Genomic DNA, 22,836 nt, shown 5'->3' with positions numbered 1-22,836 from the left:
AATTGGCCATGCTAAATTGCCCCATAGTGTTAGGTGAAGGGGTAAATGTAGGGGAATGGGTCTGGGTGGGTTGCTCTTCAGTGGGTCGGTGGGGACTTGTTGGGCCGAAGGGCCTGTTTCCACACTGTAAATAATCTAACCTCTTGTGATTATCTTTATCCTTATCTGCCAGATCCATCTCATACCCTCTTTTTACTCTTGTGGTTTCTTTCTTAGGTGCGCCTACACTTTTCATAGTCACCTGGGGATTCACTTGAGCACGATAGCTTAAACCCAGTGTACCCCTACCTCCTTTTCCTGACCATAGCTTCAACATCCCTCGTCAGCCAGGGATCCCTAAACCTGCCAGCTTTTCCCTTTACCCTAACAGGGACGTACTGTCCCGGGACTCTTGATATAACACTTTTAAAAGCCTCCCTTCTGCCCTTCGTTCCTTTTCCTTCCAACAGACTCAGCCAACCAACCTCTGCTAGATCCTACCTATGGTCCCAATGTTGGCCCTGCTGCAGTTTAACGCCTTAACCTGTTGGACCAGTCTTATCTTTATACGAGGAATTTGAGTGATGTGCCCTCTCAGAGTAGGCCTCACTACATAATGATCTCAGAAACTTTCTTGGACACATTTGACAAATTCCACCCCACCCTGGGCCTTTTACGCACTGGGTGGCCCAGTCAACACAAGGGAAACTAAAATCTCGATTCCTGATGGAGGGCTCCTGCCCGAAACGTCGATTTTCCTGCTCCTCGGCTGCTGCCTGACCTGACCAGCGCCACTCTCAGCTTGACTCTGATCTCCAGCGTCTGCAGCCCTCACTTTCGCCAAATTAAAATCTTGAGCCAATCCTACTCTGTTATTCCTGCAGGTATCTGCGATCTCTCTGCACGTTCAGCTCCTCTAGTACCCACTTGTAACTTGGGGGTCTGAAATACAGGCCCAACAAAGTGGCTATCCCCTTCTTGTCGTCTAAGTTCTAACTACTTGGCCTCATTTGATGACCCCTTCAGAATATCTTCTCTAAGCACTGTTGTTATGTCCTCCCTTATCAAAAGGGCATCTCCCCCTCCTCGTAGACTTGTACTTCTATTACACCTGTAGCTTCTGTATCCTGGAACAATGTGAGGCAATAACATTAACCTACATTTGTGTAGCACCTTTCACATGTTAAAAGTTCAAAGCTGGAATTCCTACAGTGGATGTAATGAAGCTCAAAGTTACAATGCGGAAACAGGCCACTCAGCCCACTGAGTCTGCACTGACCGTCCCTAGGGCTGTACTGTGGCCCAGTGGGTTAGCAACATCTTTCCTCTAGCAGGGGGACCAGAATTGAACAAAGTATTCCAAAAAAACAGGCTGACCAATGTCCTGTGCAGCCGCGACATGACATCCCAACTCCTTGACTCAATGCACTGACCAATAAGGGCAATTGTATCAAACACTTCACCAACCCGTTTACCGGCAGCTCCACTTTCAAGGAACTATGAACCTGTACCCAAAGATTTCTGGCGACACTTCCCCTGGACCGTATCACCAAATAGTTACGTCATGCCCTGATTAGCCTTACCAATGCCTCCCATTTATTGAAATTGAACTCCATCTGCCGCTTCTCGGTCCGTATGATTGAGGTCCTGTTGTACTCTGAGATAACCACCTTCAATGTCCACTACACCATGAATTTTGGTGTCATCTTACGCTCCATTCCTCAGATTCACATCCAGATCATTTATATAAATTCCCTCCTTAATGGCACTGGCCTTAAGTCCCATGGCAGATGGACTGCTGCAATTCCAAAGGGCAGCTCACCACTTACCTTCCCAAAGGCAACCAAATAAATGCTGGGCAGCTAGCGATGCCCACATCCCTCAAAAATGAATTAATCGGAAAAAAATGAATTAAAAAAAAGCAGTAGACCGAGCACCGATCCTTAGGAGAAAGTGAGGACTGCAGACGCTGGAGATCAGAGTCGAGAGTGTGGTGCTGGAAAAGCACAGCAGGTCAGGGCAGTATCCGAGGAGCAGGAGAATCGACCGTTACGGGCATAAGCTCTTCATCAGGAATGAGGCTTCTGAGCCAAGGGGGTAGAGAGATAAATGGAAGGGGTGGGGGGTGGGGGGAGGCGGATGAGGCTGGGGGGAAGGTAACTGAGAGCGCAACAGGTGGATGAAGGCGGGGGTAAAGGTGATAGGTCGGACATGAGGGTGGAGAGGATCGGTGGGAAGGAAGATGGACAGGCGGGAGAGGACATGAAGATGGTGCTGAGGTAGAAGGTTGCAAATGAGATAAGGTGGGGGGGGGGGGAGGAGAAATGTGTCTGCGTGGGTTCCCTCCAGGTGCTCTGGTTTCCTCCCACAGTCCAAAGACGTGCAGGTCAGGGTAAAATGGCCGTGCTACGTTGCCCATAGTGTTCTGGGATGTGTAGGTTAGGTGCATTAGTCAGGGGGGGAAGTGTAGAGTCATGGGGAATGGGTCTGGGTGGGTTACTCTTCGCAGGGTCAGTGTGGACTTGTTGGGCTGAAGGGCCTGTTTCCACACTGTAGGGATTCGATTCGATTACATATCACAGGCTATCGAAAGAGGAAGGGAAGGGGATAACTGGTGCCCTTGCAGTAATTTTCAAAGCATCTTTGGTCACTGGTGAGGTGCTTAGGAACTACAAACCGAATACTGTCCCTACTGGAGCCGGAAATTACGGGCAAGTCCATCTCATCTCAGTGGGGAATCAGCCGTTAGAACGTTATTGCAAAGAGTTCTGGGCTATAAATGTATCTGCACTTGAAGAAACGTGGATCAAGCAGAGATGATCAGCAATTGAGTTATTCAGGTCAAACGATGCTTGACAAATTTGATTTGCTTTTTCTAGGTAAACAGGAGGTTTGATGCGGATAATGTTTTGGACGTGTTCTGCCTGGACTTTAGTAAAAGGCTTTTGGTAAAATACCTCATGGCAGACTACTCAAGAAAGTAAGAGTCAGCAAGCCCAAAATCTCCAGAGGCTCAGGGGACACCTGATTCCATCGGGGTCCCACAGGGCTCGGTGCTGGAGTCTTGGCTGTTTATGGTTTATGTTAATGATTTGGACTTCAATACTGTTTCGGAGCACAATCAAGAAGCTAACGGATGATATGGAATATTAATACGATCATAAATGATGAGAATGGCTGTGAATTGAAGGAGGGTATCAACGGACTGGTCCATTCAGCAGGACAGTGATAAATGGAGTTCAAACTTCAGGAGGGTACGACGAATAGGAGGACGCTGGCAAGTACTGAGGGTCAGGGGGACACTGTACCTATCCACACATTCTTGAAGGTAACGGGTCATAGAGTCATAGAGATGTACAGCATGGAAACAGACCCTTCGGTCCAACCCGTCCAGATATCCCAACCCAATCTAGTCCCACCTGCCAGCACCCGGCCCATATCCCTCCAAACCCTTCCCATTTATATACCCATCCAAACACCTCTTAAATGTTGCAATTGTACCAGCCACCACCACGTCCTCTGGCAGCTCATTCCATACACGCACCACCCTCTGTGTGAAAAAGTTGTCCCTTAGGTCCCTTTTATATCTTTCCCCTCTCACCCTAAACCCTCTAGTTCTGGACTCCCCGATCCCAGGGCAAAGACCTTGTCTATTTACCCGATCCATGTCCCCTCGTTTTCTTTTCTGATCGACTTGCAGTTGCTGAGCTTATCTTTTTAACACATTTTGAACAAGGTCCTATGTTATGGTCCCAGCTGATGTTCTTGCTTGACAAATCAGATTGGAATATGGTTTGAGACATCACATTTTGTGTTCCTTCCCTTTCACAAGTTGCTACTTTACCGAGACACAAGCATGCAGTGCTGCAGATCTGGTTTAAACAATAAAAACAAATTTTATGACGCATCCTAACCTGCACATCTTTGGACTGTGGGCGGAAACTAGAGCACCAGGAGGAGATCAACGCAGACACGAGGAGAACGTACTAACTCCACACAGACAGTCGCCCTGGGACTGGGATCAAACCTATCTAAGGAAAGTGTAAATTAAATCCTTGTCACAATGTTATAACTACCTCATTCTCAGACACAGGAGGCGATGTTACTGCTTTCCTTTTAATCCTCTTGCACAGCCATCCCTATTTTTTTACTCGAAGATTTGTACCTGTGTACTTGTACCTAAGATGGTACCATTAAAAAGCCACCATAGTAAAACCTTTTCGCTGTACTCCTGTGCTGGAGGACAAGTGGCAATAAAGGACATTCTATTCTGAGTTTAACCTTTCTCAGCTTCATATAACCCCTGCAAGGGTTCGAACAAAATACTTTTGGTCTTGACTTTCAAGTGGAAAGCTATTTTCTAACCTACTACAAGGAACTTCAGAGGAGATTTACCAGGATGTTGCCTGGTCTGGGGGGAAAGGTCTTACGAGGAAAGGCTGAGGGGCTTGAGGCTGTGTTTTCGTTAGAGAGAAGGTTGAGAGGTGACTTAACCAAGATGTATAAGATAATCAGGGGATTAGATAGGGTGGACAGGGAGAGCCTTTTTCCTGGGATGGCGATGGCTAGCACAAGGGGACATAGCTTTAAATTGGGGGGGGGGGGGGTGATAGATATAGGACAGATATCAGGGGTAATTTCTTTACTCAGACAGTAGTAGGGCCGTGGAACGTGCTGCCCGCAACAGCAGTAGACTCGCCGATATTGAGGGCATTTAAATGGGCATTGGATAGGCGTATGGATAATAATGTAACGGTGTAGGGTAGGTGGGCTTCAGATTAATTTCACAGGTCAGTGCCACATGGAGGGCCGAAGGGCCTGTACTGCGCTCGAATGTTCTATGTCCTATGTAACTCTTTACACCAGGAGAAACTGGATTCTCACACCTAACTTCAACCAGAATTTTTGTAAATTGAAACCAAAAGTCTCCTGCGTTCTGCATTTTTCTCCGAAGCAAAAGAATTCACTCCGACTATTGCTAAAGAAGAAGGCAGCTCATGTGTTTCAATATTTACTCTGCCTGTAGAATTCTCACAACGCTGTCTCTCATCTGGTTTTAAAGAAAAATCACAACTCGGGAAAATCTGGCTGTTCAGTCATTAAGTCCTCTCATACTGAGAGACCAAAACACAACTGCACATAATATAATTTAGTTTACATTTTGAACAGTTTTGCACGTAAGATTTTCAATGCTTCAGTCCTCTGGATCATCCCTGAGTGCGAGGAACTCCAAACCATTTGGCCACAGCCTCCATCCTTCCCACTGTCACTTCCCTCCATATCGTTGGCTGCACCTCAGCACAATGTGTGAAACGATAGACAACCGACCCACCACAGCACAGCATCAGTTCTAAACCCCTCGGGTGTCCGAGTCAACAACAGAATCCAATCCCAGCCGTCACTTGTGCACTCTCTGGTGTTTCAGCAGGGTGGAAGACTGGCTGAATCCCTTCTTACACTCGGAGCAGATGAACGGTCTCTCCCCGGTGTGAGTGCGCTTGTGTTTCGTGAGGTCGGAGGATCGTCTGAAGCCAGTCCCGCAGTCGGAGCACCTGAACGGTCTCTCGTCCGTGTGGACGCGCTGATGGGACTTCAGCTCCTTGGAACACTTAAAGCACTTCCCACATTCGGGGCATTTGAAAGGTTTGTCCCCGGTGTGAAGTCGCTGGTGAACAGTGAGCTCGGATGACTGCCTGAACCCGGTGCCGCAGTGACCGCACCTGAACGGTCTCTCGTTGGTGTGAATCCGCTGGTGGGACATCAGTTCCCAGGGACTTCGAGAACACTTCCCACAGTCAGGACATTGAAAAGGCCTCTCGCCGGTGTGAACCCGCTGGTGTCTCCGCAAGTTGGATGGCTGAGTAAATCGCTTGCCGCAGGAGGAGCAGGTGAACGCTCCCTCTGCATCGTGGACTCGGCGGTGTCTGAGCAGAGTGGAGGACTGAGTGAATCCCTTCCCGCACTCGGAGCAGGTGTACGGCCTCTCCCCGGTGTGGACTCGCCGGTGGACAGTGAGTTGAGACGATCGCTTGAAGCCAGCCCCGCAGCGAGAGCACCGGAACGGCCTCTCGTCCGTGTGCACACGCTGATGGGACAGCAGCTCCCCCGAACTTTTGTAGCAGCTCCCGCAGTCTGGGCACTTGAAAGGTCTCTCCCCGGTGTGAACGCGGCGGTGTATTAGCAGGTGGGAGGGCTCAGTGAATCCCTTGCCACACTCCGAGCAGGAGAACGGTCTGTCCACGGTGTGGACTCGCTGGTGGGAGAGCAGGTGGGACAACTGGGCAAAGCCCTTCCCACATTCGGAGCAGCTAAATGGTCTCTCTCCGGTGTGAATGCGCCGATGGGTTTCCACCTTTGATGGGGAGCTGAAAGCCTTCCCACAAACGCCACACCTCCACGGTTTCCCCCCAGTGCAACTGCAGTTGTGTCTCGACAGACCAGACGGTCGGCTGAAGCTTCGTCCGCACACAGCACACGTGTAAGCGTTCTCGCCACTTCCGACGGCGCTCTCACTTCCCATGCTCAAATTCCAACAGCCAAAATCCAATCCGGTCAGATGCTTGTTGGCAGTTTTGCAATTGCAAATGCTTCCTGTCTAATCTCCTGCCAAACGGATTCGAAACAGAAACAGTGGGGAGCGAGAGAGAGAGAGAACCCACAAGATCCCAAAGTCAGGTTGTGCGTGAGCGAAATGGATCTGGCAAACGGACAGAGGGAATGGCAAAAAAAAACTCTGACCGTGAAAGTTGTCCTAAAAATCTAACTGGTTCAGTCACGTCCTATTCAGGGAATAGAATCTGTCCAGACCTACCCTTAGACCCTGGCCTCGATGAGAGAGGAAAGAGGGAGGGAGGTGGAAGGGAGAGATAGGCAGTTAAACTAGAGGAATTTTATACTTGATTGGAACTGCATCTGAATCTCCAAAACCCTCACTGAAGGACCAGAGAAGCAGCAAGCGGTGAAGATGATCATATTTGCATTTCCTCCAAAACACACACTGTCCTGCCCGCCCTGAATGAGTAGAAGCTTCCTTTATTTAACTATTGGGAAGACTGACTCCATGGTCTTCAGGCCCCTGACTCCCTCACCACCAACACCGTCCCTGGCAACTGTTTTAAGGCTGAACACATTATTCATGGAAGTTCCCTCTACTTTTTAAAACTGAAATTAAACATCCAGCTGGCTGTGTCCATCAAACACTCGCAGGACGGATGCAACATAGTGTTAGATACAGAATAAAGCATCCTCTGTGCTTTGAAACTGAAATGAATGCTCCCTCCACCCTTTTAAACTGAGAGTAAAGCTCCCTTGTCACTAACTCCATCAAGCACTCCCCGGACAGGGACAGCACGGAGTCTGAAACAGAGTAAAGCTCACTCTACCTCTCTAAACCAGCCCCTCATAGGGCACAGTAACAAAATACAAATTTACGCTCCTGGAAATTGAAGGAAATGGCATCTTATGAAATTAAAATAACACTTTCCGCAGTGATGACACAGCGCCCACTGCTCTCCCGAGGGGTCTCTGTCGAGTGCACACGTTCCACCACCAAGGGACACTCAACAGGATTCATAACTGCCTCATGTTCCCTCGAACCTCAGCAGCTGTGCAGGTGTGCAGCTACGGCAATGTACAATGCTCAGGGATAGGTGTCCGCACGCCCGAACACGGCAATGTTCAATGCTCAGGGATAGGGGTCCGCACGCCCAATCACGGCAATGTACAATGCTCAGGGATTGGTGTCCACACACCCGAACACGGCAATGTTCAATGCTCAGGGATAGGGGTCCGCACGCCCAATCACGGCAATGTTCAATGCTCAGGGATAGGGGTCCGCACACCCGAACACGGCAACGTTCAATGCTCAGGGGTTGGTGTTTAAAAAATACCAATTGTTATTTATTTGGACATCTATCACTGTTCCTTCATGACAATTTGTCGTCTAACCTGTAATTCCTTACCTAACAGCATTGTGGGAGCACCTTCACCAGGCAATCACCAAGGGAGTCATTGGAAACAGGGGATAAGCAATACTTACTGACACTTGCAGAGAGAAAGACACAGAGTTCATACTTCAGGACATTCAAAACTAATGACAGGGAATAAACATGGTGCAGAATTTGATGGTTAAAATCAGCAGAAGAGAAAATAACTGAAGTGCAGAAAAAATAATTCCTGACTGGGAGATACGATGGAAAGATGAAGCTTTTAAGTCAGCAGCATATTGCCATGGTATGAGCAGTGGTGGACATCTCATTGGGACACATTTGGATAAGTAGCAGAGATGTACTAAACAGCCAAGTACTGTATCATTAGAGACAGGGGAAGGACAGAAGTAGAACAATGCAATGTCAAAATCGATTCTGCCCCTCAGTGAAGGAGATCCTGCCAGTCTGAGAGTGACAGAACCTATTACAAGTAAGAGAGCACCGCGGTGGAAGCTCAAAATTGTTGATGAATGGTCGAAAATGTTCAACTCTGGAATATTCTGCTGGAGACTGCAACTGGAAAGAAATCCAAAGAAATGCCTAGGAAGAGGGTGATATCGCCATGCAATTATGGGGAACGTCACACATAAGAGCAAAGAGCATCTTGGTCTCTGCAAACCAGAGACCGACACACGTTGTGAAGGGCAGGAGGATCCCTGGGAGAGGGCAGACTGGTCCAGACACCAAAATGGCTCAGCAAGGAGGGATTTTAGTTGGGATGCAAGGTGGGAGCAATTAAACCTGAAGGGACATTTGACAAAATTGATGGGTTTATGGTTGGTTTAGATAAGGTAGAGAAAGAAAATTACTGGGAGGTCAGGTTCGAGTCCCACCTGCTCCAGATGGTGTTCAACAACATCTCTGAACAGGTTGATTAGAGAGAGAAAAAAAGTAAGGAAATGGTTCACATTAGCTGATAGGAAATGGATCACTGGAAGCGGATTTTAGACAAGTTCCAGGAATGCTTTACAAATCTCTGGAAGTGGCACAGCAGGTTAAAAGGGTAGTTAAGGAGGCATAAGGGAATTGACCTTTATCTGTTGCATAGTTCTGTTGGAGTGATACAGGAATTTGATTATGATACAACTGGAATACTGTATGCTGTGTTCTGGTCTCCACACTATAGGAAGTGTATGATTGCAATAGATAGAGTGCATAGGGGTTTCACCAGGATGTTGCCTGGTATTTAAGCTCTGAAGAGAGCCTGGATAAGCTCTGTTGTTTCCCTTTCAAGCAGATTATCTTAAGGAGGACTTGATAAAGAGGCATCAGATTATGAGGGGCATGGACATGATTAGACAGTAGCTTTTCCCATTAGTCCAAGGGCCAATGACAAAGGGTCATAATTTTAAAATGAAAGGCAGGAGGTTTAGAGAGAACTTCAGTATTTTCATTTTCAACCAGAGAATGGTCAGGGTCTGGAATGCACTGCTTATGAGGAGAGCTGAGGAGGGGAACCTCACAAACATTTATAAAACTACTTGAAAAACTACTTGAATGTCATAACATTCAAGGCTATGGGCCTAGTACTGGAAAGTGAGACAAGTGTAGATTTCGACTAGCTTCGGCAATACGTCGGTGGAGTAGCGGACAGTGAGGAAGAATGTTACAGGTTGCAGGGAGACTTGGATAAACTGCAGAATTGGGCTGAGAGGTGGCAAATGGCGTTCAGTAAGGTGATGCACTTTGGGAAGAATAACAGGAAGGCAGAGTACTGGGTCAATGGAAAGATTCTTGGTAGCGTGGATGTGCAGCGGGATCTTGGAGTCCATGTACACAGGTCCCTGAAAGTTGCCACCCAGGTGGATAGTGCTGTTAAGAAGGCATACGGTGTGTTGGGTTTCATTGGTAGAGGGATTGAGTTCCGGAGCCGCAATATCACACTGCAACTATACAAAACGCTAGTGCGGTCACATTTGGAATATTGTGTACAGTTCTGGTCCCCGTATTTCGGGAAGGATGTGGAAGCATTGGAAAAGGTGCCGAGGAGATTTACCAGGATATTGCCTGGTCTGGAGGGAAGGTCTTATGAGGAAAGGCTGAGAGACTTGAACCTGTACTCATTGGCAAGAAGGAGATTTAGAGGGGATTTGATAGAGACATATAAGATGATCAGACGATTAGATAAGGTGGACAGTGACAGTCTCTTTCCTAGGATGATGACGTCAGTGTGTACGAGGGGGGATAGCTGCAAAGTGAGGGGTGATAGATTTAAGACAGATGTCAGAGGCAGGTTCTTTATGCATGGAGTGGAAAGGGTGTGGAATGCCCTACCTGCTAATATAGCCACCTCAGCCACATTAGGGAGATTTAAACAATCCTTAGATAAGCACATGGATGATTTGGGGATAGTGTAAGGGGATGAGCTGAGAATAGTTCACAGGTCAGTGCAACATCGAGGGCCAAAGGGCCTGTTCTGTGCTGGGTTGTTCTATGTTCTATACAAACCTGATGGGCCTCTTCTGTACTGGACTGTGTGATAGGATGAAGAAATTATGTGTAATGAGTGGAACTGTCAGGGAGCTCAATACTTACACTCAAAAGCCAATGTCATCCAGGTTCTGGTGACTTGAGTGATAGTGTCAGATTTTCATGTGAGGTTTAGTTGGAGTATCATTACTGCGAATCCTCTTCAAATATTCTGTAAAAAAGTTTAGAACAGTTAGTGTCAAGCTCGAAATTCAGACAAGAAAATTATTCCTTTTGAGTTTTCTGTGTGTATGTCCACCCTTCCAAGCCTCAGCAAAAGCAAATATTTCCAAAATATACCATTGTCAGTACAGGATAGAAAGGAGGCATAAACGGTAACACTGGTTTTGTCTCTCCATAGAGGCTGCCAAACCTATAGAGTTGCTCCAGGATCTTCTGTGTTATTTTAGAAATGCACATTATTCCCCACCTCCTACATCAGGATGGCAGTGCATGCTCCCTGCTTCACATTGCTGCTCATTGTATTGACAGACCCTCAACTCGAGGACAATGTCTACTCACGATTGTGACGTTTTGCACAAGGTCTTCATATAACTGAACAAAACCGCATTGGCGAAGGTGAGGACTGCAGATGGTGGAGATCAGAGTCGGGCGTGAGGCGCTGGAAAAGCGCAGCAGGCCGGGCAGCATCCGAGGTGCAGGAGAATCGACCATTTCGTGCAAAATGTCCTTCCTGATGAAGGGCTTCTGCCCGAAACGTCGACTCTCCTGCTCCTCGGATGCTGCCTGGCCTGCTGCGCTTTTCCAGCACCACACTGTTGGCTGTAACCGCATTGAGTCGAAAAATGCGGTGCTGGAAAAACACAGCAGGCCAGGCAGCATCCGAGGAGCAGGAGAATCGACGTTTCGGGCATAAGGCCTTCTTCAGGAATCTCTGCACTGAAGCTCTTCAGCCACGTCCTGAAACAGACTCGCTACCACAGCCACATCTCCTTCCTCAGCACCTGCCTACGGAACTGACTGACCCCAAATGGACTCCAGACTACATCCAGACCGACACAATTTGGACCCTCTGCCCTGTAACCACATTGGGCTCACTGGGCACATGGAATAGGACATCCTGCAAGGTAGTGCGATGCAGGAAGCAGGATTTTCCTCCCTTTTCAGTGAGACACTTGGACGTGAAAGGCTAATGCAGCAGGCTGGGACAAGTTGTCTCAATTCTGAACAATGAGCAGCACATTCCTCCCTGCCATTCCAGGCATTGCCCTAAACAAATATGGCCGTCACGAAATGCCCCGCTGCATCACTGCCCATAACAAAGATGGCGACCAGGGCCTGCTACCGAGCGGAAGCCTTTGCTCGAGTAGTCGTCCGGTTTGGTTCAAACAGGGGGAACGGGAAGTTTTTTATTCGGGGTTTGCGATATATGCAAGCTGTCCGCAGAGCCTCAATCGCTCCCTCCACATCGCCTGAGCCTTACCGTTTGCAGAGCCAGAAAGGAGACCATCCAGCCATCAGCCTATCCCAGACTGCTCCGGTCACCTTCCGCACCACGCATGCGCACCGCTCTTGTCGTCTGCGCATAGGGGATATTCCTCACCGCGCGGAATTCTGGGCTAACCATCCGCCATGGTTCCATTTCTTTGCCCTGAATTTGTTGCCGTTGCGTTTTGAGGGTGTTCCGCATCACCGGCATGCCCTACACTCGAAGAATAGAAATGTAAAGCCCGGACTGGGGTCTTCTCCAGGGCCTGATTGAGCTGCTGCATCCAGCTTTGTTATTACCCCGCAACCTATGCCCCACTTCAGACTCTGCAGTTCTAACGTTATTTTGATTTGTGTCATCTTAAATGTCAAAATCATTCCCAGCGCAGAGTACAGAATTTAAATAATGAAGTCGTACAAATTTGATTCTCCTGGAATCTTGCGAAGAAGAAACTTTACATCTCTCAGTACACTCACATACAGAGGGATGGATATTTAATGTTTATTTTAAATTAATCCCAATTTTCTATCACGTTTCTCAGTGACACTACTTTACACAGTTTTCAAACAAACCACCTATTCAAAGGTGTGTAAACAGTCAATGTTTATATATAACTCTGAATGTGCAAGGGTTGATAGTTCACAAATGCCAATGCACGGCAAGCCCAGGAAAAGCTGGAGCTGTTCTGGGCTGTGTTTGTCAATAACGAAGTTGGGCAGGTAGAATGAGGTGTTCTTATACTCAGGAGCAAGTGAGGACTGCAGATACTGGAGATCAGAGTCGAAGAGTGTGGTGCTGGGAACACACAGCCGGTCAGGCAGCATCCAAGGAACAGGAGAGCCAATGATTCGAGCATTAGGATTACCAGCATGGTGTTTGATGGGACACTCAACCACGAGTGCCCTACCATAATTTTCCCCTGGCCCCATTCCTCCCTCCCAGAAGTGATAGGGTTTCCTTTCTCCTCATTTTCCAAATTATCATGCTTCTTTTTCAACTCATTCAAATCTACAGCACAGGGAAAGACGTTTAAACCCATCATGTCTGGGCCGCTCAAAGCAATCATCATACTATTCTAACCTCATTTCACAGCACTGGATCCACAGTATTATATGCTTTGGTATTGCAGTTGCATATTTAATATTTCCTTCAGGTTATGAGCGTTCGGCCAAACCACACTTACAGTAAGTGAATTCCAGTTTCTCACCATTCTCTGGGCAAAAAAAAATGTTTCCTCACATCTCCTCCAATTGTTCTGTCCTTATCTCAGGCAAATGTTCCTCATCATGAATCCGTCCATCAAGAGAAAAGATTTTTCCTGTCTATCATATTTGTGCTCCCCATAATTTAAAACATCTCAATCATGTCCCCACTCAATCCTCTTTGCTCTGAGGAAAACAACTCCAGTCTGTCCAATCTCTCTTCATAACTGGAACTCTACAGCCCAGAAAACATCCGAGTAAATCTCCTCTGCACCTTCTCCAGTGTTATCACATCCTTTCTATACTAAAACTGCAAATAATGCTCTAACTGTGGTCTATTCAGTGTTTTATACCATTCCACCATGACCTCTAAATCTTAAACTCTATAACATGAATAATAAAGACAAACACACTATCTGCCTTCTTAACTACTTTAGTCACCGGTAGGGATTATACCTTAATGAACCATTGTACTTGACACAGAGATCCCTCCAATTCTGAGTGTTTTCTAGGGGTCTATCATTCATCATTCATTCCCTTGCCTTGTTTGTCCTGTCTAAGTTCACCACCTCACATTTATTCAGGTTGAATTCTATTTGCCATGGACCAGCCCATCTACCTAGCCTGTCTATATCCTCTTGTAATCCAAGGTTATTCTCCTCACTATTTGTCACCCACCAATAGTTGTAGTGTCTGCAAACTTACTGATCAACCCTTCTACATTCAAATCTAAAACTTTAAATAAACAACAACCTCAAGGGCCCCAGCTGGAAATACCTTGACCATCATGGTTGAGGCACGGTGGCTCAGTGGCTAGCACTGCTGTCTCAAAGCACCAGGGACCCAGGTTCGATTCTAGCCTTGGGTGATTGTCTGTGTGGGTTTCCTCCCACAGTCCAAAGATGTGCTGGCCAGGTGAATTGGCCATAGTGTTAGGTACATTAGTCAGAGGGACACGGTCTGGGTGGTTACTCTTTGGAGGGTTGGTGTGGACTTGTTAGGGTGAAGGGCCAGTTTCCACACTGTAGGGAATCTAATCACTGAGGTAATTGTGAACTTGACTTGAATCTCATGAGCTTTTCCCTTTGCTATCAATCTCCCATGCAGGATGATAGCAAAAGATTTGCTGAAGTTGAAGTAGACTGTATTAAATGCATTATGTTCATCTATGCACCTCTTGGAAACAGTCAATCATGTTGGTCAGATTTGACCTACCCTCAACAATACCATGCTAACTGTTTGTAATTCATGCCTGCTTCTCTAAATGCAAATTCACCTCTCAGAATTCTTTCAAAAAATTTCTTCACTGAGATTAGACTGACTAACTTGGATTATCCTGATGAAGGGCTTTTGCCCGAAATGTCAATTGTACTGCTCCTTGGATACTGCCTGAACTGCTGTGCTTTTCCAGCACCTCTCTAATCTAGACTCTGGTTTCCAGCATCTGCAGTCATTGTTTTTACCCAACTGAAAACATGAGCAATCACTTTGTGAAACACCCTCCATTCAGTTTCTAAGATGTTTTCTATTCAGAATCAGGATGCCACAAGAGTGGGATTGGAATGGGAGGCTGGTTTTACTTGACCAGCACAGACACAGCAGACTGAAAAGCCGCTTTCTGTGCTGTAACCTTTCTATGGTTCTATTTCTGCTTTTAAAACTAAAAGCAATTCATTTGACCTTCAGTACTTTCTGAGGAGAAAATTTCAAAGCTTCTGAGAAAGACAAATCACTTCATTTTCAAATGCAAGACTTTGCAAATTTAAATTATGTTCCTACTTCTAGTCTCTACCAAAAGGGGATACACCCTTTCAGCATCCAACCTGATAGAAGTTTTGTTTTAAAGGGAAGAGATTTGGAAGTCAAGCCATGAGGGAAGTCTCAGAATGCAAGACAGAGGAGCCAACTTATCAGTGCCACAGCCACTGGGTCTTCCACTAAAAGCCTTTGACAGGGTAAACTTGTGAAAGATGTTTCCACTTATGGATATCAGTAGATAATAATTAATCACCAATAAATCTAATGTTCAATTCAGAAGTCCTTTTACCGAATTTTACAGCAGAAAATTCTGTATATGCTCAGCATAGCTGATTCAGAAAGAGTATTTTTTTCAGGTTTTTGCAGTGACACAGTGAAGTTTGATAACATAACTTGTGTTCAGTTCTCCACAATCACTCGCAAAACTGCTGAATGCTCCTGCAGATTTTTTTAAACTTAAGATTTACTGCATCCATTTCACTTTAATTATATAAAGAATGTGGGAGCCATTACTACAGAGTTTCGCAATCCAAACTAAACTGGAAACGTGTGAAGACAGTTCAGCATCCGAAAGTGGCAAGGGCTTTGCCCAGTCATTTCATTTGGCGACACGGAGAGACACCATTTCAAGTATGTGAAGTCAGTTTCCCCAGCTGATTAACAATCTAGCTGCAACTCGTCAAAGCGTTTGAGGGGGGCCCGCTTGTGCTAAAGTGGTAGTGTCTGAACAGGTTAATTGGGAAAAATAGGTTAACTAAAAAAAAATTCAACGCATTTGAGGCACAGTTAGCACATTTTACAGGAAAGATAAAGCTTTGATGCTCTGCATACAGATAAACGATTCAGAAAATAGGATCAGCAGTAGGCCATTCAAGCTGATCATCTCACGCAGCTCGTGGTTCTTGCTTCCCTTCCTGGCCTCCCGCCCACACACTTGGGTCCTTGAGCCCAAAGATCCACATGCAACCCCTTCTCTGGCAGAGAGAATTCCACAGCCCCATTCCTGTCTGGGTGAAGAAAGCCCTCAACTAATTGGCCCCGTCCTAATCTCTCCACTGCAAGCCCTGGTCCTGAACTTCCTGACTTGTTCGCTCCATCCACTTCCTGCGTCAGTTCTTCTGCAAATTTTATATCTTGATTTGACAACTGCAATGATTTTGGAACAAAACAAAACACATCCCCATCATTTTGCATCCTTCCACAGTGCAATTGTATGGCACACTCCCCGCCCAGCGAGTCAGGTGACACTGTAGATGTCCCTGAGAGCTGAACGCATGCGTACTGCGGAACGCTGGTGGAGCATGCGCATTGCCACACCGTGAGTTGGAGCCGCAGCGAGCGGGTGGAGAAAATGGCTGCTTCGACAAAATAGTTAAGTAGGTTGCTGGGGGAGAGGAGTGGAGGTAACGGGGTGGGTCAGAAAGCTTCACGAAGTTGCAGAGCAGGCAGCAAGTGTGAATAAGAAGTGATCCGCCCCCACTTTGAAGTGAAAGGTCACAGTTACTGAAGCTGCCTGTTCGCTGGAGCTCGGCCACCATCTTTGTTTGGGGCAACGACGAGCACGGCGCATGCGGGGCGGCCATGTTTGTTTGGGGCGACGGGGAGCAGAACGCCTGCGTGACAGCTACCTTGAGGGCAAGGGAGAGAGAGGTGCGTGCGCAGTCATCCTGGACCAGCTGCAGAGATTTCTGAATTTCTGTCCTGCACTAACAGGGAGGGAATTTCCACAGGATGCTATAAAGAAAGGATTTACACGCAGCAAGAGAAAAATTGGTCTCTCCTGATTGGATATCCTGAGACTGACAGTAATGGATTTTGTATTTACAGGATTCTCCAAGCAAAAGATTGATGGATGCAAAGTTCAGACCAAACCCTGGATCAATTAGGACCTGAATCAGATGGACATCTGAATATGGAGGGATTAAGGTTTGCCTCCTCTGTCAGCAAAGATCTCAGGTACTAAGGTGACTGGGAATGTACTGAGACTCACAACCTCTGGTGAGATCACTGCTGGAGAACTGCAGTTTAAAAGAAAAGACAGAAAAAGCTGCAGAGTCTCAGCAAGTCTGTGGAAAGGATTACACAGTTAATGTTTCAAGTACGGTACAACTCCCTTTTGGAATCTGGAGAATTGTGTTCACTTCTGGGCAACAAAAGTGTGGAATGATCAAATGGGTTTTCAAGTATTGTAGCACAGATTACGAGACTAATATCTGAAGTGCAAGAGTTATATGAGAACACATAAAAGAGGCAGGGTCATTATGACAGGCTGCTTTTCAGCCTTGATTCCACACCAGCTCTGTAGACCAATCCAGTCTATCTCATTCACTTGCTCTCACCTCAAATTCTAGTAAATTTATTTCCTTAAAGTGCTGAATCAATTTCCTTTTAATGTTGAATCACTTTGCCTATTTCTACTCCCTGGTAGACAATAAGTTCTATATCATAACTACTGTCCATGTGAAAATGCTCCAATCACATCCGCCATCACTGATTAACCCAAAACCTTTGATCCATCCCTTGTCCATCTATGGTCAGCTAATGAGAACAGATTGTCTTTCTCCATCGTATTTCAACCTGTCATAAATCTCATACACCTCAAGCAAAATTCTCAACTACTTTTACTGGAACCATTCTAAGAAATGGTTCTGCCTCTTTTCAAAGAGCCATAATCCTTCCTGAAGTGTGGACACAATACTTGAATTGTGGCCCAACCAGAGCTTTATAAATGCTCTCAAAACTTCCCTGCTCTTTTCCTAACAACAGTTATTCACAGATTTCAAGATTCTTTTGTTTTGCTTACTAATCTCTGAGGAGGAGAAAGTGAGGACTGCAGATGCTGGAGATCAGAGCTGAAAAATGTGTTGCTGGAAAAGCGCAGCAGGTCAGGCAGCATCCAAAGAGCAGGAGAATCGACGTTTCGGGCATGAGCCCTTTCCTGAAGAAGCACAGTGGTTAGCACTGCTGCCTCACAGCACCAGAGACCCAGGTTCAGTTCCCGCCTCAGGTGACTGACTGTGTGGAGTTTGCACGTTCTCGCTGTGTCTGCGTGGGTTTCCTCCGGGTGCTTCGGTTTCCTCCCACAGTCCAAAGATGTGCGGGTCAGGTGAATTGGCCATGCTAAATTGCCCGTAGGTAAAGGGTAAATGTAGGGGTATGGGTGGGTTGCGCTTTGGCGGGTCGGTGTGGACTTGTTGGGCCGAAGGGCCTGTTTCCACACTGTAAGTAATCTAATCTAATCTAATTTTCAGCAGTTACTAATCTCTTAACATAGATTGTTATCTTGAACGTCCAGTGCACCTGAAACCTCAGCTCCCTCTGCCCACACACGGTGTTTATAATTGTACCATTAATTATATATTTCCAATTCCTACCCCTTCAATTAAAATGAATGGCTTCATTGTGAGGCAGATATTCTCCACAGTTTAAAGACTGAGAGGAAATTTCATCAAAGTTTTCAGGATATGAAATGGGAACTAATAGAGAGAGAGGATCGAGCTCAACTAGATGGGGGAATCAAGGACGGGAGGGTATAATCTAAATTTAGAATCAGGTTCCAGAAACTATTCAAGTCCATCCTGATAAACGTCCTCTGCATCTTCTTAAGGACCCTCACACCATTTTTAAAATGTGGGGTGACCAAAAGTGGACATGACACTGGAATTCTGGCCTAACAAGTGCTCTATAAATATTCACCAGGACCTGCCTCATTTTTTACTCAATGCCAACATTTATGAAACTTGAGATCCACATTGCTTTGCTGATTGATGAACATATTTGACAACCTTCAAAGATTTGAGCACATGAAACACAAATCCCTCGCTCCCTACATACTCTGTGGAGTTGTACCATTAATTATATATTATATTTGCCTTTGCCTTCTGCTAAGATAAAATGAAGAAGGTATTCCCTACAATTCAAAGACTCAATCGTTTAGATCAAAGCTCTGGATGTAAGTTTGCTCGCTGAGCTGGAAGGTTCATTTCCAGACGTTTCGTCACCCTACTAGGTAACATCTTCAGTGAGCCTCCGGCGAAGCACTGCTGATCAATTCCTGCTTTCCATTCCTATTAAACAAAAACAATATAGAAAGCAGGAATGACCAGCAGTGCTTCATCCAGAGGCCACTGAAGATGTTACCTAGTAGGGTGACGAAACGTCTGGAAATGAACCTTCCAGCTCAGCGAGCAAACCTACATCCAGAACCTCAATCTGAGCTACAAATCTTCTCCAACCACACTTGATCAAAGCTTTTTGGATGGGCATGGTACTGATATGATAACATAGAACATTCCAGCACTGTACAGGCCCTTTGGCCCTTGATGTTGCGCCCATCTGTGGAACCAATCTGAAGCCCATCTATCCTAGCGGGGGAGGGGACAAACTGGATGTTTAAGAAGGAAATTGAAAGGAAAGTTAGAACAAGGGAAGTCAAGAAAGACAACTGTTATCAGTGAGGCAGAAAACTCAAAAAAGGGATCATGCTGTAAGGTTGAGTGAAATAGGGGTTGATAGGAAGGGTGAGGGCAGTAAAAAATTTAAAATACCTATATTTGAATGCACGAAGCATTAGAAATAAGATGGATGAGCTTGAGGCTCTTTTGGAAATTGGCAGATATGATATTGTGAGGATAACTGAGACGTGGCTTCAAGTGGACAGGACTTGGGAAATGAATATTCAAGGCTACACGTGCTATCGTAAGGACAGACTGACGGGCAGAGGGGGTGGGGTGGCACTGTTGGTAAGGGATGATATTCAGTCCCTTGCACTGGGGGACCTAGAATCAGGGAATGTAGTGTCAGTGTGGATAGAGCTGAGAAATTCTAAGGGCAAAAAGACCCTCTTGGGAGTTATCTACAGGCCCCCAAACAGTAGTATCGATGTAGGGTATAAGTTGAATAAGGAGCTGAAATTGGCCTGTCGCAAAGACGTTACTACAGTTGTTATGGGGGATTTCAACATGCAGGTAGACTGGGAGAATCAAGATGGTATTGGACCTCAAGAAAGAGACTTTGTGGAGTGCCTCAGAGATGGATTCTTAGAGCAGCTGGTGCTGGAGCCGATCCGGGAGAAGGCAATTCTGGATCTGGTATTATACAACGAACCAGAATTGATCAGGGACCTCGAAGTGAAGGAGCCATTGGGAAGTAGTGACCATAATACAATAAGCTTCAATCTGCAATTTGAGAGGGAGAGGGTACAATCGGAAGTGACAATATTTCTGTTGAATAAAGGGAATGATGGAGCTATGAGGGAGGAGCTGGCCAAAGTTCAATGGTGCAATACCTTAGCAGGGATGACAGTGGAGGAACAATGGCGGATATTTCTGTGTATAATGCAGAAGATGCAGGATCAGTTCATTCCAAAAAGGAAGAAAGATCCCAGGAGGAGGCATGGGTGGCCATGACTGATGAGGGAAGTTAAGAAACATATAAAGTCAAAAGAGAAAAAGTATAACATAGCAAAGATAAGTGGGAAAACAGAGGACTGGGAAGCTTTTAAAGAACAACAGAGGATTACTAAGAAGGAAATACGCAGAGAAAAAAATGAGGTACGAAAATAAACTGGCCAAAAATATAAATATAATATAATATAGTTACCTGGACTTTCAGAAAGCTTTTGATAAAGTCCCACATAGGAGGTAAGTGAGCAAAATTAGGGCGCATGGTATTGGGGGCAAAGTACTGACTTGGATTGAAAGTTGGTTGGCTGACAGGAAACAAAGAGTAGTGATAAAGGGCTCCATTTCCCGCTATGGGCAATTTAGTATGGCCAATTCACCCTAACCTGCAGGTCTTTGGACTGCGGGAGGAAACCGGAGCACCCGGAGGAAACCCACACAGACACGGAGAGAATGTACAAACTCCACACAGACAGTTGCCTGAGGCGGGAATTGAACCGGGGTCCCTGGCGCTGTGAGGCAGCAGTGCTAACCACTGTGCCACCGTGCCGCCCACAGATACTTCACTGATGAGTAAATTGTGCTTACTGAAGCAAACTAATTGGCTGAATTTCAAATTCTAGTCCAGGATGTCGGGCTCTTTGACATCAACAGAGATAAACCCAAACTGTCAGAGTATCGATGGTTCAGTTCTGGCTGTGGTCAGCAGCGAGATGCAATCCCTTGGGCCTCACTGAGCCAGGGCTCGGTCTCTTCCTCCCATGACCTCACTCGTGTTTGCCTCAGAAGGGATTGTTCTCGCATGCGTCAGCTGCTCTCGTCTTTCCAAGTGTTGGGGTGTTGGAGATTCTGCTTGAATTGCTGATGAATGAAGTCCATCTCCTTTTCCTTTCTCTCTATCCCCCTCTCCCACCCCCCAAGTCATTGTCCTCGCTGTGTCTTCCTCTTCCTGCCCAGACATGGATCAGTGAAGGACATGACTGAATCAGTTAGGTTTTGACAGCACTTCTCTTGGCCCTCATGGATGACTGTTTGAAATATGTTTTATAGGGCATTGGAAAGGGACGATTTTCAGACAGCAAGCTCAAGGCAAACACCAAGTCAGAGACATTTAATTCGTCAGGACCGGAATGTCATCGGAATTTGAACATGGAAGGTGAAAGCACTTGTAGCAGTGGGGAGAAACCGTACTCTTGTTCTGTGTGTGGACGAGTCTTCAACCAATCATCTGGCCTGTCGAGACACAAAGTTAGTCACAGCGAACAGAAACCGTGGAAATGTGGGGACTGTGGGAAGGGGTTCAATTACCCGTATGAACTGGAGACTCATCAGCGAGTTCACACTGGGGAGAGACCATTCACGTGCAGCGAGTGTGGGAAGGGCTTCACTCAGTCCTCCAGCCTTCTGACGCACCAGCGGGTTCATACGCACGAGAGACCTTTCAAGTGTCCAGACTGCGGGAAGTGCTTTAAAAGCTCCTGGGAGCTGATGACCCATCAGCGTGTCCACACTGAGGAGAGACCGTTCAGGTGCTCTCACTGTGGGGCTGGCTTCAAGTACTCGTCTCAACTCACTGTCCACGAGCGCAGCCACACGGGGGAGAGGCCGTTCACCTGCGCGGAGTGTGGGAAGGGATTCACCCAGTCATCGATCCTGTTGAAGCACAAGCGAGTTCACACGGGGGAGAGGCCATTCACCTGCACCGAGTGTGGGAAGCAGTTCGCTCAGTCTTCCAGCTTGCAGACACACCAGAGAGTTCACACCGGTGAAAGGCCATTTGTTTGCCCCGACTGTGGGAAGCGATTCACGACCTTGTACAACCTGCTGATACATCAGCGCATTCACACCGGGGAGAGACCGTTCACCTGCTCAGAGTGTGGCAAGAGATTTATTAACTCGTCCCACCTGCTGAGGCATCAGCGAGTTCACAAGTAACTTGAGAGAATGGATTTTGTCGCTCGTCACATCGGGACTGAATCATGTTCGTTGGGGTTTGTTTCTGCCGCTGTTAATAAAGGCCAGCGTCCAGTAATATGTGCCAACATTCTGGATGAAAGTCGAAATGATAAGTCTCAGACACGCTGTGTCAACTATTTTCTAATATCGCTGAAACCCATTCGTTCCTCTCGAAGTGCTCTCTCTTTAGATAGAACATAGAAAAATACAGCGCAGTACAGGCCTTTCGGCCCTCGATGTTGCGCCGATCCAAGCCCATCTAACCTACACTAGCCCACTTTCCTCCATATGCCCGTTTAAATGCCCATAAAGAGGGAGAGTCCACCACTGTTACTGGCAGGGCATTCCATGAACTCACGACTCGCTGAGTAAAGAATCTACCCTGAACATCAGTCCTATACCTACCACCCCTTAATTTAAAGCTATGCCCCCTCGTAATATCCGACTCCATACGTGGAAATAGGTTCTCATGGTCAACCCTATTGAAACCCCTACTCATCTTGTAAAATCATCTTTGTCCGGTTTCCTCCAACAAGTGCAAGATATTTCTTTGTCACGAACATTGAGACGATCTGAACAACTGCCTGGGCCTCCGTTGCGTGAGCCGACTGGAGAAAATGCCTTCTGACGTT

At 46.5% G+C, this 22,836-nt stretch overlaps 2 protein-coding genes across 7 annotated transcripts in view; one reads left to right on the top strand and one right to left on the bottom strand.

The window, feature by feature from the left end:
• Positions 1 to 4,996: 4,996 nt before the first annotated feature.
• Positions 4,997 to 22,836, bottom strand: part of LOC132828646 (zinc finger protein 850-like) — a 71,047-nt gene continuing 53,207 nt past the window's right edge. Inside the window, exons 6-7 of the mRNA XM_060845697.1 lie at positions 11,965 to 12,099; positions 4,997 to 6,574 (exon numbers count right to left, since the gene is read on the bottom strand). Of these exons, the coding sequence (XP_060701680.1) occupies positions 5,378 to 6,574; positions 11,965 to 12,099 (1,332 nt within the window). The 3' untranslated portion in view covers positions 4,997 to 5,377. The remainder of the gene's footprint in view (positions 6,575 to 11,964; positions 12,100 to 22,836) is intronic.
• LOC132828728 (zinc finger protein 239-like) lies at positions 16,168 to 22,317 on the top strand. 6 transcript variants are annotated; one of them, XM_060845843.1, is made up of 3 exons: positions 16,168 to 16,217; positions 16,674 to 16,802; positions 21,299 to 22,317. In XM_060845843.1, exon 3 carries the CDS (start codon positions 21,398 to 21,400, stop codon positions 22,181 to 22,183), a length of 786 nt encoding a protein of 261 aa, XP_060701826.1. In that variant the 5' UTR covers positions 16,168 to 16,217; positions 16,674 to 16,802; positions 21,299 to 21,397; the 3' UTR covers positions 22,184 to 22,317. The 6 variants fall into 6 exon arrangements, with proteins under 6 accessions (XP_060701826.1, XP_060701828.1, XP_060701825.1 ...); XM_060845845.1 differs by having other exon boundaries at positions 16,168 to 16,222; positions 16,674 to 16,772; XM_060845842.1 differs by having other exon boundaries at positions 16,168 to 16,222.

The sequence above is a fragment of the Hemiscyllium ocellatum genome, chromosome 27, assembly GCF_020745735.1.
Source record: "Hemiscyllium ocellatum isolate sHemOce1 chromosome 27, sHemOce1.pat.X.cur, whole genome shotgun sequence".
NCBI classification, from domain to species: domain Eukaryota; kingdom Metazoa; phylum Chordata; class Chondrichthyes; order Orectolobiformes; family Hemiscylliidae; genus Hemiscyllium; species Hemiscyllium ocellatum.
The sequence above is the reverse complement of the archived record's forward strand: the minus strand, read 5'-3'. Positions and strand labels throughout refer to the sequence as shown.